The sequence below is a fragment of the Taeniopygia guttata genome, chromosome 2 (genome assembly GCF_048771995.1).
Source record: "Taeniopygia guttata chromosome 2, bTaeGut7.mat, whole genome shotgun sequence".
Classification (NCBI taxonomy): Eukaryota; Metazoa; Chordata; class Aves; order Passeriformes; family Estrildidae; genus Taeniopygia; species Taeniopygia guttata.
In genome coordinates this window covers 30,511,936-30,529,984 of record NC_133026.1, presented here as the reverse complement: position 1 = coordinate 30,529,984, position 18,049 = coordinate 30,511,936, and the positions used below count along the sequence as shown (strand labels likewise).

Here is an 18,049-nt window from a genome sequence, read left to right as displayed (position 1 = left end):
CTCAAGAGACATTCTTCAATAATGAAATCTCCACGGATCAATCTCCCAAAGGCAATAAGTGGTAAAAGTCACTGAGCTGAAGCTACGACAGAAGGAAGAGTTCAGTGACGTAGCAATATAATTATAATAAAATTGGTCAGAAAATATTCCTGTAGTAATGAGAGGCTTTTTAGCTGAACTTATTTCATTATTTCTGAGTCTACTAATTGTGGATCAGTTTTCTTAAAAGCTAAGGAAACATACAGAGGAAATCAAAATATTTTACAGATACTCTTTCTTTCACTAGTTCACTTGTTTTAATAAAGTTAAAACAGGTACTGAGAAAGGACAGAGTTATCCAATGGACTAAATTAGGTAGTTGAGCCATGATGACAAGAGGAATGGGCAAATTCTGAAGAAAAAAGTTACTCAAGACATAATGTTTGACATCTGCTTTATGATGCTCTAATTCTCAGTAGTCAGCCAAAGCCAAATGACTGCTATTGTCTTTCAGATGGAATATATCTAGAACAGTGCTGACTGTTTACTGAACTAAATATATTCTCTGTTTCTTCCTGAACTATACATCCCATCTTGGAATAGAAGCTTTTTTTTCTATTTTCTCTCTTAAAAGTACTGAGTTTAAGTCTGACAAGTTCTGATGGTCAGTGTACACCATGCTAAAGTGGTTATCCTGTAAGTACCTTTGTTATGGCATAAGATGGCTAGTTCCATTAAAATAAATTACAAAATTTTCTTCCAATATACTGAAACATAATAAAAAAAGCAGGTAAATAATTTAAAAGTATTTTAGAAAATTTTATGCAAAAATACAAATAAATAGCATCTTTCTCACTTTTCCTTTCTTTTAGTTATATAATGCAAATTACAATAAGAAAAATTTTATTTTGTCTGAATGAAAGACACTTCTTATTTTATGTTCTAGATTTTAATATATCTTCTCTTTTCTTCTCTTCTTTTTTTTCTTTGTCCTGCCTTCTTTTTCTTTTTCTTTTTCTTTTTCTTTTTCTTTTTCTTTTTCTTTTTCTTTTTCTTTTTCTTTTTCTTTTTCTTTTTCTTTTTCTTTTTCTTTTTCTTTTTCTTTTTTTTATTTTTATTTTTCTTTTCTTTTTCTTATTTTTTCTTTTTTTCTTTTTCTTTCTTTTTTCTTTTTCTTTTTTCTTTTTCTTTTTCTTCTTTTTCTTCTTTTTCTTCTTTTCCTTTCTCTTTTTCTTCTTTTTCTTTTCTTCCTTTCCCTTCTCTTGATTTCCCAACTTTATTATGTCTGTGATAGAGTACTAAATTTGGTCAGACTCAATTTCCAATTCTTTTTTGAAAGCACTACATAAAAAACTTATCTTCATTAAGTACCACTGGAATTCCAGCACCACATAACTAATGAGAGAATTCAGTAGCTTCATGTCAATGTGATGCCTCAAGTTCAAAGGGGACAAGGACATCCTGTTTGGTGTTTTGTTTCACTCAAGCCATTAAAACCGCACAGACCCTTTTAAGTGTTTTTTAAAGTAATCTTCTTTACTCCCAATCAGTAACCTAAATCATTATAAAAATAGTGTTTATTTAGATAATCTTCAAATTTGTAATGTGATTTAGAAAAAAACCTTCAGCAATTCTCAGTGAATTGGAAGGAAACTCCTGGTGGATGAAAACATTTCAGAACTATTACTTTTTCCCTTAAAGATCCCTTAAAGATCTTCAGCTTTTGTGACCTCAATGTTTTTCTTCAAAAGCATGCTGGGAAAATCCCAGAAGTGTCCACTGTGTGTGGGAATAGATGCACCCAAAAAGAGCCAAAAGAAAAAAATGACATGGTTCAGGACATGTGCACTGTCTTCATGTATGTTCTACAATGCTACCATTGGTGCAGTTGACACCGCTAGAAAAATAATGTTTTATTCACACAGTGACATAAATGCCACAATTATTTTTTGATAACTAATTCCTTTGATGTAACACATTTATTAATTTAATTGCAGTTTTGAAACAGCATTGCATCACTTGATAAATGGATTTTCGTTACTGTTTTCCCCAGGGTTTGATGCAGGTTTAAGAATACTGCTTACTCAAATATTTAAGTGACTGAAAAATTATTTTGATCTGCTCATGTTGGCTTTGGACAAACAAAACCAAAATAGGTTCCACTCTGCCATTTTACTTCTGTGGTAACATGCTTCACAACACTGGACTTAATTATGCAACTATTTCAAAGATGATTTAACAAAATTTCTTGAAATTCCTGGTAAATTTGTTAGGATACAGACCAATCATATTGAAAAGCAATTTTACTGCAAAGTTGTTCCTGTAGGAATCATAAAAGATGCTACTATAACTTTCAGTGAAAACAAAGGATTTGTAAGACTACAGATACTACCTTTTTAAATGTAAATAAAAATAGATACAAATAATAACAACTGGATTTGATCTTTTAGTCAATACCTCTTCTCTACAAGAAAAAAAAAACAAACCAATTAGGTATTCTGTAATTTTTTCTACTGTTTTGGATAAATTAAACTCTTTAACAGGAATAAACAATAATTTTGATAATTTTAAAAGGAAATCCATTATATGAAATTTTTAAAAACAAAACAAACTTGGGAAGATATATCAATTTTTATTGAGATTTATTTAAATCTCAAATTTTAAATTGGTAATTTCTCTTGACAAAAAATACTTTGCAAAGCATAATATTTTAATACATAAAAATATTATGCAAAGCAGTGTAAGTTATTCTTTGCACACCAACTTTGCTTAATAAGAAGAAAATTAGGAACAAGAACAAACAAATTATGCTTGGCTGCGCCATAAATACAAACAGAAATTATATGGCAATACATGTCAGTCATCTGGTTCCCATACAAATAAATCACTGAATTCGTATCTGATGTTAATTAATCATATCAGAAAAATAATTTTGAAAGCTAGCACATTTAAAACCCGGACATTTCATTAAAAGACACATTCCACTATTAAATGAAACTGCTCTGTTTTATTTTTCTTTTAGAGACTGCTAATCTGTTTAAAGTAAGTAAAAAACATTTAGAAAACAGCTCTCACAAATAAATTACTTCTGAATGGAAGCAATGTCGGATACTGAGAGGAATTTAAAGAAAAGGGATAAGGCTGTGGATCAAAAGAAACAAATATGTGATTAATTTGCCATCATAAACAGAAAATATTAAGTAAATGAATTTTTATTAACTAACATTACTTTGTTGTTCTGGACAGTTATCTTATTTTAGTTTCTTCTTCCAAAGAAGATATTTCAAGATTTTTCCATTAGTCCATTTCAGTGTACATGAATCATAATTGGTGATGGGGAGAAAATAATGAATCTGAAGTAAATAAGTTATTAGTAAATTCACTTCAAATTGACATGTTTTACAATAGAACAATTCTTATTCATTTGCAGTTTAATTCTATAAGATTTCAGGAAGATTTAAATAACAGTGTTCTCATGTAAATATGCTTTTGAAGAGCTTTAATATGTCTTTTGTACCATAATAATATTTACAATCTCTGTCCCTGTAAACATTGCTTATTTTAGTAAATCTTAATCAGGATTGCGGGGTAATTTTAATCAACAATTGACTGCTTAAAGTGAGTAAAAGCTTGTGGGATTAGGATCTACATTCTAGCATTTCCAGAAATTTTATGGCAATAAGTTATTATAAGCAAAAACAATTTCTATAGAGACAGTTATCACCCCCACCCCACAAAACAACAAATGAAGGCAATAAAGTGCTGAAAAAAATAGGGATTGTTTTTCACGTGCCAGTGTTGGCAATTTGCATCATTTTCTTGCAGATTTCATAGTATTCAGAGTTTGAATATGCAGCTATTATAATCAGGAGATATCAGGAGATTGCAATTGAATCTGAATGTTTCAGTGATAAAAAAATGGCTGCAGAGAAAAGCTTAAGAGATTAAGGGAAATATTCTGGGAGTTCCACAATAAAAGAAATCTGAGAAGCATTTTACTTACTCTTATAATAGTTATGAGGCTTGAAGCAGTGTTTTTTTAACTTCTAAAACTGGTAGTACTGATATTCTATTTCAACAATTAATAAGGTGTGGTGATGTGACTTTTTGAAATTACCACCATGAATTAATGTTTTAGTTTAATCACATAGGTAAGCACAAAAAATTTCCCTTTACCCAGAAGTAATTAACATACCTTTTATAACACCTATTTCAATAACTTATTTTCTTTGTGACAATGGTACCTTAAACATAATGTTTTAAATTTTATTTTATATATTTGCTTAGGTAAAATACCCCAACACAACAGCAACTAAGACAATTGCTGGGATCAAAGCTAAAATACCAAGAAAATCTCTTCAGATTACTGAAGAATTGTTGGTGCTGATACCAGTCAGACCTAAAGTGTACTTGATACTGGGATAGTGTGAAAAAGATGAGTTTGCAGACTGAAAAAACAGATGGCCCCTTATCACCCCATGGGGCTAAACACACAAGAGCAAACTTCAGAGACGCCTTACCTTTACCTTGTCTATCCCTATCAGGAGAGACTGTTATATTAAGGGTTATTGCCTCTCAAGCCCTCCCTGTGATCAGCTTTTGAAGTCCATGGCCAAGAGGCCAGTGTGAGAATATCACCTCAGATAAGAGGTGTTTGCTCTGTGAAATATTCAGGACAGGAATCCATGGAGCCCGTGATAGTTCAGCAGGGAACCACAAACTCCAGCTAATATCATTTAATCCCCTGTTGGTTTGAGAACTGCCCACCATAAAAAGCATAACTGGCTGTTTATTTGTGCAGGCAACAGATAACATCTTAAAGTTACAGTCTGCCTTAAGTAGTGGGGATGTGAAGCCCAAAGAAATGAACCATCCAAGCTCATAACCAAAATTGTGTGTGCTCTCTTCTTCTCTGCCTAATGAGATGTAAACATTTTGGCTGCTGTCTCTTTTGGAAGACATTAATCAATCTATTGGTTAGAAATCACAAAGGATAGTCGGTCTTTAAATTACATGCCTTCTTTTATAGCATTTTGAAGCTGTGAACAATATGTTAAAAATTTTCCCATGGCGCAACCAAGTAAATACTTGTGGCACATTTCTATTTATTACAGAGAATGGTTAAATTCTAAGACATAAATCATGCTCTTCTACTAAAGACTACAAATTCCCAAAGACAAGACTAATTCCCAATGCAACGATGCTATAAAAGATCAGACACTTTGTTATGCAGAAATCCACATTTGGAGATGTCTTTCAACAATGTTCTCTCAGGATCCAATCCTGTAAAAGGCATAGGCAAGTTGCTGAACACTGTGTCAAGCTCCATTAGTTTCAAAATGGCCCTAAAAACTTATATTTAATTTTCCCTATTTAAATTGTAATTTGACATGATTAATACTGCCTAAGTGAAAAAAATACTTTGTTCTTTCCTTTCTTCTGCTAAATGACAGCCTCTTCATTTGAATAAGGAAAAAAAGATTTCATAAGTTTAATTTCAAAACCGAGAGAAGGTACGACCAATTTTGCTTTTTTTGCATCCCTCACATAAGTTATTGTCATTAGCCAATGTTGTTATTGTAGTATGAAAGGAAAAACATCAAGAGGTAGGTGAAGAGACAAGGGAAGATGACCAAAAAGGGAAAATAATTCTTAATGGTTCTGTAGATTCTCTTTCTTTTCCATTGTAATCTATCCTCTGCCCTGTCCCCAACAACTGCCCTAAATCAAGGAATAAAAGGAATGGGCACCTGATGCATTCTGCAGCTGGATTGACACTGCATAGCTGAACATGGTGTACAGGTGTTTTTTCACTTGTACCAATTAGTTAACTAGCCAGCAGACAGATCTTCTCTTTGAGAGACAGGAGTGGGAATGGAAACGGAAATCTCTCCTGGCTCATTTGCAGAAAGGAAGGCCAAGTAGAAGTGAAAAAGCAGCTCAAATAAAACCTTATTTACTAATATTTCTAATTTCACTCCCTTTCTGTTTAGGTAGACCCTTTCTGGAAGATTTACAATTAGACAGACAGTATTGAAAATACTGGACAATAACAAAATCAGTACTAAGATTTCTGATTCCTTCAGATGAATTTTATGTGTACAGTTAGACATGCATGCTCCAAAGTCTGAAGATGAGGATTTCCCAGTAAATGAGGTGAATTATTCACTATTTTGACATGGCTGAAGCCCATACTCCACATCACTGACATATGAGCACTTTCCAGCATGCGAAAGAAGGTCCTTCAACCAAACACCAGAATTTTTCTGAATTTCTCCAAGCACTCATCCGTTTTTAAATGAAATAATAAAAAAAGAACTTTTCCTCTTATATCTTCACATTTGCCTTTTTATGCTGTGTCCTAAAGAAGATACTAATTTTATACAGTGAACTCCAATCTCTCTTCCACAGGAGCCAACAGACTACCCTTCCTCACAGAGCAGAATTTCTGACATTTTCTACATTTCATACCTATAATGTAAATGTAGTATACAAGACAATAATGTACCAGATCCTGGATTCACTGACAAATAAATCACCAACATCTGTATTACTAGAGCAAATTTAAGGAGTACAAATGCAGGAGTAAATAAACATAATCTGATTTAGGAGGCTGAGCAATCCAATGGCTATGTTCAAAACATAGGATATGCTGCACCAATGACTGCTGTGGGCTACAAGGAAAAAAGGACCAAAATATTTCTTACAGCAAATCCTGTGAAAATAATAATGTCTAAGGGTTGGTCACCAATTAATTTGTATCTATTTTGATGTCTTTTGGATCATACCAAACTACCATTTAATTAGTATTCAAGAAATCACCCTACAGAAAACCCAAACTTTGTTTTTAGAAGCAAACAACTGAAAGCAAAGTCTTGGTGTTACATTTTCTTGTTGCCAGCCACTGGGTATCATGTAGTTACCAAAAGACAAAAGGGACAGAAAGAAAATATCTGATAGCAATGAGGACACTCTCCAGTGAAAAACTATCAATGATCACTGCTCCAACTCATCTCCAATGCTGTTAGCTCTGAGTCAAAAGATGAAGATCTAGCCTGCTGGATAATCATTCTACAACCTCAAGTACCAGAAAGATAACTAAATTATGTAAAAAAAAAATAAAATCTCTGAACTCAGGAGAATTCAGAAAAGAAGGCAGCTGTGGCAACTGAAGTAATTTGTTTACTGCTACCATAAATTACGCTGTGTAATCTCTTCCTTTCTCTGCTGCCTCTGGCACACATTTGTCCTTCCATAATCTGATTCAGCTTCAGCCCAATAGAAGTCTCTTCACTTTTTTGACTTTGTTTTCTGATGGGTTGATGAGTTAATGCTCCATGTGTTTACAGTGAGATAGATTGACAAGAAGCTGACCTGGTGCACGGTAAACAATGGACAACCCAGAAGGGGAAGTGGTGTGCAACCACCTTCTTGTATGGCAAGGAGCTGCTTGAGCAGCTATGCCAACTATAAAACTGCAGTCAGAGGCAGTCAGTGCCAAACCTAACAACATCACAGCTTCTCGTAGCTGAATCAAAAAAGATTTTCTCACTTGTGAAGAGATTAGACATGGCATTATAAAAGACTGCAATACTATTCTTAGAAAATCAAACTGTGTTGAAACAGCTACCAAGCTACTACTATTCTCTTTAATCAGCTGTCAATTTGCAGGGACTCCTTTTTCCTGCCTTCCTTTAACATATACCTATTACATTACCACCAGTAGTCCCAGTCAGGACTCTTTCTTGGGAGTCAAAAGTCAAGGAAGACTTTCAGACAATTGCAAGAAAGTGAAGCTCCTACCCAAAGACATTCTAACCAAAAAATTAACAGCCAGTCTAAGGCTGTCCTAGTCCAGTAGAGATTAACAATATTATCTGTGGACTCCTTTAGAAACGAAGTACTTTCAGGAAAAGAACAAACAAACAAAACCCCATAACAATGAACATATATAGCCTTTTAAATACTTGAAATATTCAGAATAGTCAGATAGAATGTTTTAGAAATACTGAAGCTGGCACATGGGAAACTTTATCTCTGAAACATATCTGAAGTACCAGGCTTTGACTCTGAGGAGTTCTGCACTTGAATTCAGTGATATGTAGTTCTAGCATTAGTCTTTGGTCTGTTTCTAACCCATATACTGTGAACAAAACACAGGGAAACTAAGAATTCCAAGATACAGTAGGACAGTTGCGAAGGCTCAAGAAAAGACGAGTCATTGAGGAAAAACTGCATGAAGCCTTTGGTGTCTGAGTGTGCTATGGCATACCCAACTCTAAGGATGCCAGCTACTTATAGGTCTTCTTTAAAGCCTTCCAGTGACAGCTGGTACACCATGCTAAATAATTTGTTTCAGCAATCAGTCACCTCTTTATTACAACTGTGCCCTTTACTTCTGAATCTGCTTGTGCCAAGATGCTAAGTATTTTAGCTTTTTATAGCATTTCATGTTACATTTAGAGATCTTTTTATCAAAACTCATTACTCCCAGTGGGAATTGGAACTGAAATGTGAAGGGCAAAGCAACAGGAAACTAACAGGCCCCCAAATTCAACCTGGTCGCTCTTACTTGTATCCTGCAAAGTACCAGTTCCAGCCATGAGAAGAGAGTCTTCACAAAAGAGCTGCTGGCTAGGTGCAAGTTAGCAGTCTTTCTTATACATTAATTTCTACCACTTATGCTGACATATCCTTTGGAAATAACCTGGGCTCATGAGAAGGGAAACTGCCAAGAACTTCAGCACTTTTTACATTGGTCCCACTTAAACAGAATGTATTACAAGGTAATGCAGCTTTTGATAGGTTAAGGGAGTTATTGCAATTTTCTCAAATAAAAACATTAAAAGTTGCCAATCAGCTTAGATAGAATCAGTTATATTCCAGGCACTGGATCAACTTTTCATTACAACTTTGGCGTAACGAAAGACAAATATTCCAACAGACAAAATATCATTTACTCTTTAAATGCCCACAGTAGTATCCTTTCCTACTGCTAATTGCTGATTCTATTTTGCACTCTGGTGTCAAATAGCATCTTTGGAATAGGAGAGTAAAACAACAGGAAAACTCCAGTAAATCATCATAGCCCTTAACAAGCGCAGTGCTTCAGGAAGTTAAGTACCTTGAAAAAGGTCTTCATTCTTGCTTGACACTTCTCTATTTACTTTATTCTTTTTATGATCGCGATTTAATGAGCAATTATGTAGAATATTTACTTGAACAGTAAATTGATCTCAGTGGCTTTAGTGCAAGCATTATTCTAAGGGCTGATTTCTAAAACAAAGAGAAAGTACTTCATCTCAGGATAATGTTACATGGAGATATTCAGCCAGCAGAGCTAAATTTAAAAACAGTTCACCTACAAGATCTAACAACTTGCAAATTTATGATCAGATCTGACAGATCGTCTTCAGACTTGTTCACTACACAGTATTCAACTTGTGTGATAATTCTATATATTTTAGCAGACAATGTAAAAATTACTGTAAAATAAAGCACAAAATGTATCAGTTCTATCTTCAGTAGTCCTATGTAAGTATCATCATAACAGGGAAAAGTAAATTCATATTCTTTAATCATCTCCTTACTATTCTAAATATAAAATTTCTTTATTCCCTTTACTTCTTCTACCATTATTTTTCCTATATTTTATTGTCAATACAGTTTTATTACTCCAGTACAAAAAGTGAATTTTATAAAAATATGTTTTGATAATACATGTTACATGGTGCTGATATTTTGTGTGATCTTATTGAAAAAAAAAATCTAGTAAGAAAAAGAAACCATTGGACTAGTCAGGAACTGAGAAATATTTTCCTCTCACCTGATTATATTTTACAATAAGATCAAAGGACCTTTACAGTCTCTGACCTAAACAAAGAGATCCCAAACACTTCAATAGTTACTCTGCATAAGAGCTGTGTATGGGAGTTCCAGCTGTGGCACCCACCTTCACCTTACATTTTAGGGAACCACTTAGCCAAGCAACAGGGACAGAGCCATGCTAGTACTGATGGTGGACTTGACATTGCAAAAGGTATTCCTCTATTTCAGCTAATGAAGTTAAACTTGAGTCATTACAGAAGGGGCACAGAAAGCAAAATCTGAGATAAGTTGCCTGAATATTCCTGACAGAACGTACCAGATATTAGAGAAGCTCCTGAGCAAGAGCTGGCACCTTTAACTGATGCAAGACCCTGGGCCAAGAAGACTACCAGAGAAGTTTAACATGTTATTTGCCTCACTTTCTTCTCTTTGCTTTTTGATGTTAAACTTGGTGCAGTTCCCATAGCATAATGCCACAGGCAAGGCAGTGTCTGTGAATAAAGATAATATTTTTAGCAGACAAAAAGTTTTTATTTGGAAAAACAAAGTCCTTTTCTGACACAAACCCTTTTGAGGGGGGGAGACCTTCTTCAGGGCAAAGTGATTGTGAATTCAAAGGTGTACCTGTTTCTAATTATGCTAGGTGGCCTTTCATCAGTGTTGTCAGTAAAGCTTGCCTTTCCTTACTAAGATATTAGGAATGCAGCTTGTACCAAAGGACTGAGAACTTCCCAGCAGCAACAAGTTCTGCCATATGCCATCAGTCATATCAAATCTTTGAAGCCCTTTTTATTCTTACAAGAATAAAAAATCCATCAGAAAGTTTATGCACATGGGTTGAGTATATATTTCAAGATGTGTATATGTATGTAGGTGTATTATGCAAGCACCTTTTGAAATCATAGCACTTCATTAAGAGAGAGGATTGGCACAAAGAGCTAGCATAAAGAAAAATGTGCCTGTGAAATCCTCAAAGTTGGGGTTGAAACAAATGTTTTATTTCATGTTCATTTTGAATTCTACATTGCACCAAACAAATCTGTTTTGCAGACACGTAAAACTTAGTTAAATATTGCTTAGTTTAATGAAAACTAATCAACAGATGAGGAGGAATTGCAAAGCCACTCTGAAAAAATATGGAAAGTGATTTGAAAATTGCAATAAGATAGGGAATATTTAAACTTCCCTTCCAATCTTTTTTTTTAAACACTATCTCTTTTTAATTTTTTTTTAATGGGAAAAAGACCATTAGTGATTTCATTACTTAATACAACTAGAGATAATTAGGAAGTGAGATATTTCCAAGATCTGCTATCATCACTGATCTCAGCTGGCCAGATTCCACTCCACAGCCTTCTAGAGGAGTTGAGAGTCACCTCACTGTGAGAAATCCTAATACACATAATAGACTCACTGATTTACAGTCAGCTATAAATATATATATATATATATATATGATTATCTTGTTGCTGACATGTTTCTTTACTTATGAGAAATGGCAACTCCTCAGTAAATAACACTGTATGAAAATATAGAAAAAATTTAAATTCTGGGTTAAAGAAGATTACAGTTTACATTTCTCAAACTGTGCAGATTTACCAGACCATCTTTTGTTGAATGTAATTGCCTGCTATATGGTTACTCCAAGGCTATAACTAGTTCGATCTGCTATCTTCATCCAATGATTTTTAATTTGTAACATAGGACAATTGTTTGACAGTAATTGACAATAAATTTAATTAAATTTTAATTTTTTTCTCTTAGATTGTACTCTGACTGAAAGACATAAAAAATTCATTACCAAGTATCTAGTGGCTTCTAAATGCTCTTTAAGTGCAAGGTTAGTAGCTAAGGATCTATCTTCTCTCCTTTGATCTCAATCTCTCCCTAATTTGTAAAGCTTGTATTAAATCATAGAAATCAGAAAATTCAGTGTATTAAGTGCACACAAAGTGCTAAAGATTTATAAAGAAACAAAATTTACGGGTTCAATTTTATTTGTTGTCATACAATTTCTAATTATTACAAACCAATTATATTAAAACTTTGCACAAATACCTATTTTTAGTGTTCAATATGAAAGTTTCTCTTTGGACCTTATTTTTTTTTTAATAATAGACTGTTCATTTTTCTACATACCACATATAGTATGTTATGTTCTAAAATAGTATGATGGAATGTGGAGAATTTTGTTTTGGGGAAATAATAAATTCCTTTGGCTCTGTAAAAATGGCTTTATTCATCCCTCAGGTGCATGATCATTATCTGAGTCTATCTCAGCTTTTCTCTTAATTTAAACAAGAGCCACCTACACTGGCTTTTTTTTGTCTGTAAGCAAAAAAAATGACCTTTTTTTCCCTACAGACATATATGCAGAAGTAGTGTGCAGCCTCTAATATTAGAAAATGCATTGAGATTTGTTTTAAAAAGTTATGAACAGTTAATGAATGAATGAATGAATGAATGAATGAATGAATGAATGAAAATGAACACTAATTCTGATGTCAGACAATTTTCCTTGCTGCAACTTTTAGTTAAGTTGTTGAAGTTGCTATGCCAGAATATTACATATTCCAAAGCATTTTGCATCCTTAAGGGACATAGAGAATACCTTCGCAGCAGCTAAATACAGATAGTTATACAACAAAATATCACAACAAAATATCTGATTTAGTACTAGCTGAAAGTTCCCCTCCCTGCCACACAAGCTGATGGAATGGTGCTGCTGACCAGGAACCACATATGGAAAAAACCAGTGAGGAAATCGCTCACCTCTTCCTGCAAAATATTTTACTAAAAATCTGAATACACAGGGAAATGATACTCAAACATGCACACCACCTGCTATGTTTCTTTCCTCTCCAGTGTAACCACTGCATTCAGCTGAAAAGCTGTGCTAAAACTCAGTATGTCTTACTTGCAGCCAGAGAGATATTCCATTTCCAGCCCATTTGTGCATTAGCACCTGTGTAAGCGTCTTTGGGTGGACCCTTGCACTGCTCTCTGCATTCTGCCTTTTCACAGCACACCACTATGGACAACATTCTGTTCCTTCATCACTTTCACTGGTATTCAGGGGAGCCTGTTTAGCATGCAGTGAAAATTAAAATAAAACATATGCATATCTGCCCTGAACCTCCTGAGGTAAACAACAGCTTTGGTCTATTGATCTCTAACAAAAGGCAGAGGTTAGAAGAAAAAAATCCTCTGAACTGGAGTCCATTTCTGCAGTGTTTTAAATGCCATTAAGTCTCATTGACTTCTCCAGACTTTTCCCAAGGCATTTGCCATTAGTACCAGAGGTACATATTTAATAGCTGTTGAAGTAACATTATAGACTGAATATTCTGAGTAAAAGTGGATATACTGAAGAAAATTATTCACAGTATTGCATTAGGAAACCATTTTGTGTTGTCTCATGTAAAGCAATTGATACATAGCAATGTTACAATGCACATTCTGTACAGAGAGTTACTACATCACCCAGCCTTGCTTAACATCCCAGGCTCAGAATCAGCTTGGACACAAGGTCTGGTAACAGCTAGTGATTTTGGAGTGTTACGAATGAGATATATCAGACAGACCTGTCTTTCAGAAAGTATTAAATCTCTGCCATAAGCACACATTTTGAAAGACTGAAATGGACATCCAAATATTGAGACCCAGCAGAGTAGTCTTTTAGAAAAATTTGGCCTTCATAAACACTGATGTAATTCAGGATTAATGCCACGGATCTGAAAAGATTACAATAACAAAAGAGCAATATGAGATTGGATTTAGGCATCCAAAGTCTAAAATCTCCAATATATATTTAAAGAGAAGTAACTTACTCCAGCATTTGGAAATTGGGGCCTATTGAAAAGCATGAAACCTCTAAAATGTTATTTGAATGCCAGAAAAGTAATACTTTAGAAAGTCAAGACAAAAATGCCAAGAGGAACATAAAGGAGTAAGCCAGAAACTCTAACATGTTTGCTTCCACCTCATCCATGAGTTGGGCAAACGTTGCAGCTCTCCAGGCATCTCGGGGTAGTAACTGCTGGACAGTCCCTGTCCTCAGTGACACAGCTGTCATCTCACAAAACAGAAACATAGATGTGAACTGGACTTATATTCCTAACTAGGAAAAATACCAACTCAGAAACACGTGCCCATGACAATACCTACATTTAGCTGTGACTTTGTACCCGCCCAGCGGAGGGTCGTGGCCTTCCACAGCATCGAATCCTGCTGACACCAGGACAATTTCTGGATCAAACTCATTGGCAGCTGGCATAATCACAGTTCTGTGGAATGTAAAGAACCCAATGTGAAAAAATTAAAAGCACTTTCATCTTCATTATATAAATTGTCACAATCAGAAAAAACCACAACACAAGATATTTTATTTTCACCCATCTTTGTGGTAGCTGTTCAAGTCCAAGGCTTCAATCAATTTCTTTCTATAATCACTCTTTTTTCTTTTCTATGACTGAGAAAAAAAAGGCAGGTACATGTGAAAGCCTCTAATATTACTTACACATCTGTGTCTGTTTTATCCTGCTGCCTATAAAAAGTTGCCTCTTCCAGGGAAGTGACTAATGGTTTACAGAGAGCTCACAAAGCCTGACTGGAAACCCGGACTGCTCCAGTTAGTGTGAACTTGGTGTAAATTTGAACTATAAATTTCTTTTGGGAAAATGTTTGCTTTCCAAACTTTTTTTTTTTTTTACTCCTTAACATTTTTAAATGTTTGTCGAGGTGGGGGGTGACTCTAGCAAAGGAAAAACATGAAATTCCCTTAATCAAATCCAGACTATGTAGTCAAGCCTTTCCAAGGTCAAGCATAACAGGAATGTGACAACCACGAACTAGTGACAGCAACCCCTGCTGGTGTCAGGAAGATAATTCAGCCTCTTACAATCACAAAGATTCCAGTTTTTTAACCCCTTCCTTCACAAACTTATGTGTGGATATTTTATTTCTTTGATTTTGCCCTTCTCCAATCTCAAATCCTGAAAGCTATATTGAAGGATAAAAAAAGCCCCTGTGTTCTGCACTTGCAGATACTTTCTTTCAGGCTGACTCCAAAGGGAAGGAGTAAGTGTTCTTGCTTTGGTTCAACAAACACTGAGCCTGTAAAGACTGTGCTGAATCAGGGGGGACATGGCTAACATTAAATGGCAAATACAAATATGAATGTCCTATCCCAGAAAAATTAACTCTAGAAAATCCCAGTTGGTCTACACTGGTCAGAATGTGAAGATTAATTTTGTGTATGTGTAATGATATCTGTTTAAGTTCAATGTTTATTGTTTATTTGATAAACAACTTAATTCAAAGAAATAATATTTTTGTTGAAAGGTTTAGGTTTTCTGAGAAAAAAAAAAAGACTCATTAATGATATAAACAACTCTCTAGGTTTTTCTTTAGTTTTGTTTTTAATCTATGCATTACAAACTTTATTTTGTTTTGTTTGCCTCAAAGACAATTTTAATATTAGGAAAATGTTCCTTTTATTAGTTAATCATAAAAAAAAAAAACAGAATTCAGATGTAGCAAAAAGTCCTTGTCAGAGAATACAGCATTTCAGTGAATACAGTTTTTCATTACAAAAAGGATAGAGGAAGCTTAAAAATTTTTTGGTGATTTTGCTGAAATTGCACCACAAATATCTACTGGCAAAGTGATATAAGTTATGAAATATTCATTTTTTTACAAGTCATTAGTAGGCCTCTGCTGAAATATGGATTCCAGTACTGAGCATCGCACTTTAAGAAGGACCTAGACCAACTGAAGAGATCAAAAGCAAAGAAAAAATCTTCTAAAAAATATAACTTAAGTGAATAAATAATATAATTCTAATTATTTGATTTGCATAACATGGGAGCAAACATGATAAAAGTGCACAAATATGTAAGTTGTTGCAAGAGGAACGAAATAACCTGTTCTGTACCCTATAGACAGGACCTGAAGCAGCTGCAGCAGGAAACCTGTAGTTCAGAGATTAGAACAAGCTTTTAAATTGAAGGAATAAATAATAATAGAAATAAAATATTTAAGAATATTGGAGACTCTCCATCTCTTGGAATTTTTTATAATAGCTAAAACAAATATCCACCAAGCTTGCTACAGGTTCCAGCTGACATGGCCTGAGGCAGGTGGTCAATCACTCCTCCTCTAGGCATTTTTTCTATTGTTCTACGATGTAGAACTCTCTAACACACAAAGTACACATATGAATACTTACATTAGACACTACAGTGACAGAGCGTTTGCAGGCTAATCTCCACAAAGCTAGGGAACAGTATCAGGTATAAAGGTCTCCTATGCAACCACATCTTATGTACATACCTTCTGATACTCTAATTACAAATTGATTGTCTGAAGCAATACATACTTCCCAAACTTCCTCACGTCTGCAACACATATGGCATGGATCCTGATTACTGATGACGACTGAGGCTGATACACAATCTTCATCTGCACCCATAGCACCATACATCTTATAGACTGAAAGAAGGAGGGATCCTATGAAAAACCCTCCCTATCTGCAGCCACTTGAGCTTTTGCCCTCCTCCTCTCCATTTATATTTCCTCAAATTCAAGTCAGGCTCTGCTTTTTATTTCTTTATGTCAAACAAAGTGGCAGCACCACAGAGTACAGCACAGACTAAGCTCAAGAGCCAGACAATGGAGTGTGTTCAGTGCAGAGAAGCTCTGCAAGCTCAAGTTGCTGGGCAGTAACAAGCTTCACCAGCCTAATACACAAAGAAATTTTTGAGAGTCTTATAATTTGGAACATTGGGAAAATCCACCACACTTCTACCACATTTCAAGACCTTGCTCTTAAGTGTAAAGATGTCAGCACATTTTTTAGTAACAATGGGGCAAAACAATGCATTTGATCCTTAATCTCATTCACAGAAGCAGCAAAAATTGTTTAGACACAGCTTATTCAAATTTTTTGTCAAATAAATATGTCTGACATTAAAACTGCCAGCCATAGTGAGTAGCAATAGGAAAATTATTAAATACTGAAAGCAAGGTCTTTTGACACAAAGAACCAGGAATAGCTATTAACACCATCTTTAATAGTGCTGAACAGGAAATAGTAGCACATTCATAAATCTCTACAGAAATGATATATAGGAATCTCAGCTCAAGAAATGAGAAGGCTATAACACTAATAACTGGAGGTGGCATTTAGAATTCAGTGTTCTGTTACTGCTTTCAGTATTACCTGAATTCACTTTACCAAAATAACAGCTAAGAGTGGTTTTTTTATGAAAGAAAGAATTTTTTTCTTTTAAAAATGTACACAGTGTCTGTTACATTTCACCAGAAAAATAACATCCTACTTTTGCTGTATTACTGTCTCACAAATTAAGACAGTACTTTGCTACTGCTACTTTGCACACAATGTACCAGAAGAGCTAACCTGTAAACCTGTATGCCCTGTGCTGTCTACTTCTTTTTCATCCTCCATAGTATTAAGGGAAGTGGAATTTCAGAGCTCATCCATCTTATACTGTTCATCATTTAATACAGAAGAACATCTAAGGACTTTTTTTTTAAAGATATCACGGAAAAATAATAAAAAAAAGAAACAAAAAACAAACAAACAAACAAACAAAAAACCAAACAAAAAACTAAAAAACCCCAAAAAAACCCAAAAAAACCAACCCAAAAAAATAACCTCTTTACTAGGATAGCAGGCTTGCCTCCTCTCTTAAACATCTCAGAGTGTCCCTAGTCCTTGTTACAGAAGTCAAGGCTACTATTTGGTCTTTCAAAAAGATGACAGCCATAAGTCTCTCAATTGCAAAGACCATATAGACCTTTGGTTCCTTAATCTCTAATCCCATCTCCTACATTAATCTACAGGCATTTAGGCGGTTACTCTTTTGAATAAATTCTATTATATAGCCGCTCAGAAAAGAGCAAATGAACATCTGGAAAACAGCATTTTGGTTTGGCGTTTATGTAGGTAGAACATCTTTACTGTCTAGCCTTGGCAGTAACTGACTGCTTTGTGGCAAGAAACAAACATGAAAATTCTTTCACAAAAATGACAGATACTTTCCTTTCTTATGAAGTTTTATAAGGAATGATATACACACACATTTTTAAATACAGTCTTAATTTCACCAGGACATACATAAAACCTTTTGTCATTTGTCACCTCTTTAGCACCTTCATATGAGTATCTGTCTTTAGGAAAATCACAGAAACATAGAACAACCTTCCCTGCCATGGGCAG

General features: G+C 34.6%; 1 protein-coding gene across 15 annotated transcripts in view; it reads right to left on the bottom strand.

The window, feature by feature from the left end:
* Positions 1-18,049, bottom strand: part of HDAC9 (histone deacetylase 9) — a 458,175-nt gene that overhangs the window by 46,226 nt on the left and 393,900 nt on the right. For all 15 annotated transcript variants that reach the window (XM_032746695.3, XM_032746699.3, XM_032746701.3 and 12 more), the window contains one exon: positions 13,975-14,093. In XM_032746695.3, coding sequence (XP_032602586.1) covers positions 13,975-14,093 — 119 coding nt within the window. The remainder of the gene's footprint in view (positions 1-13,974; positions 14,094-18,049) is intronic.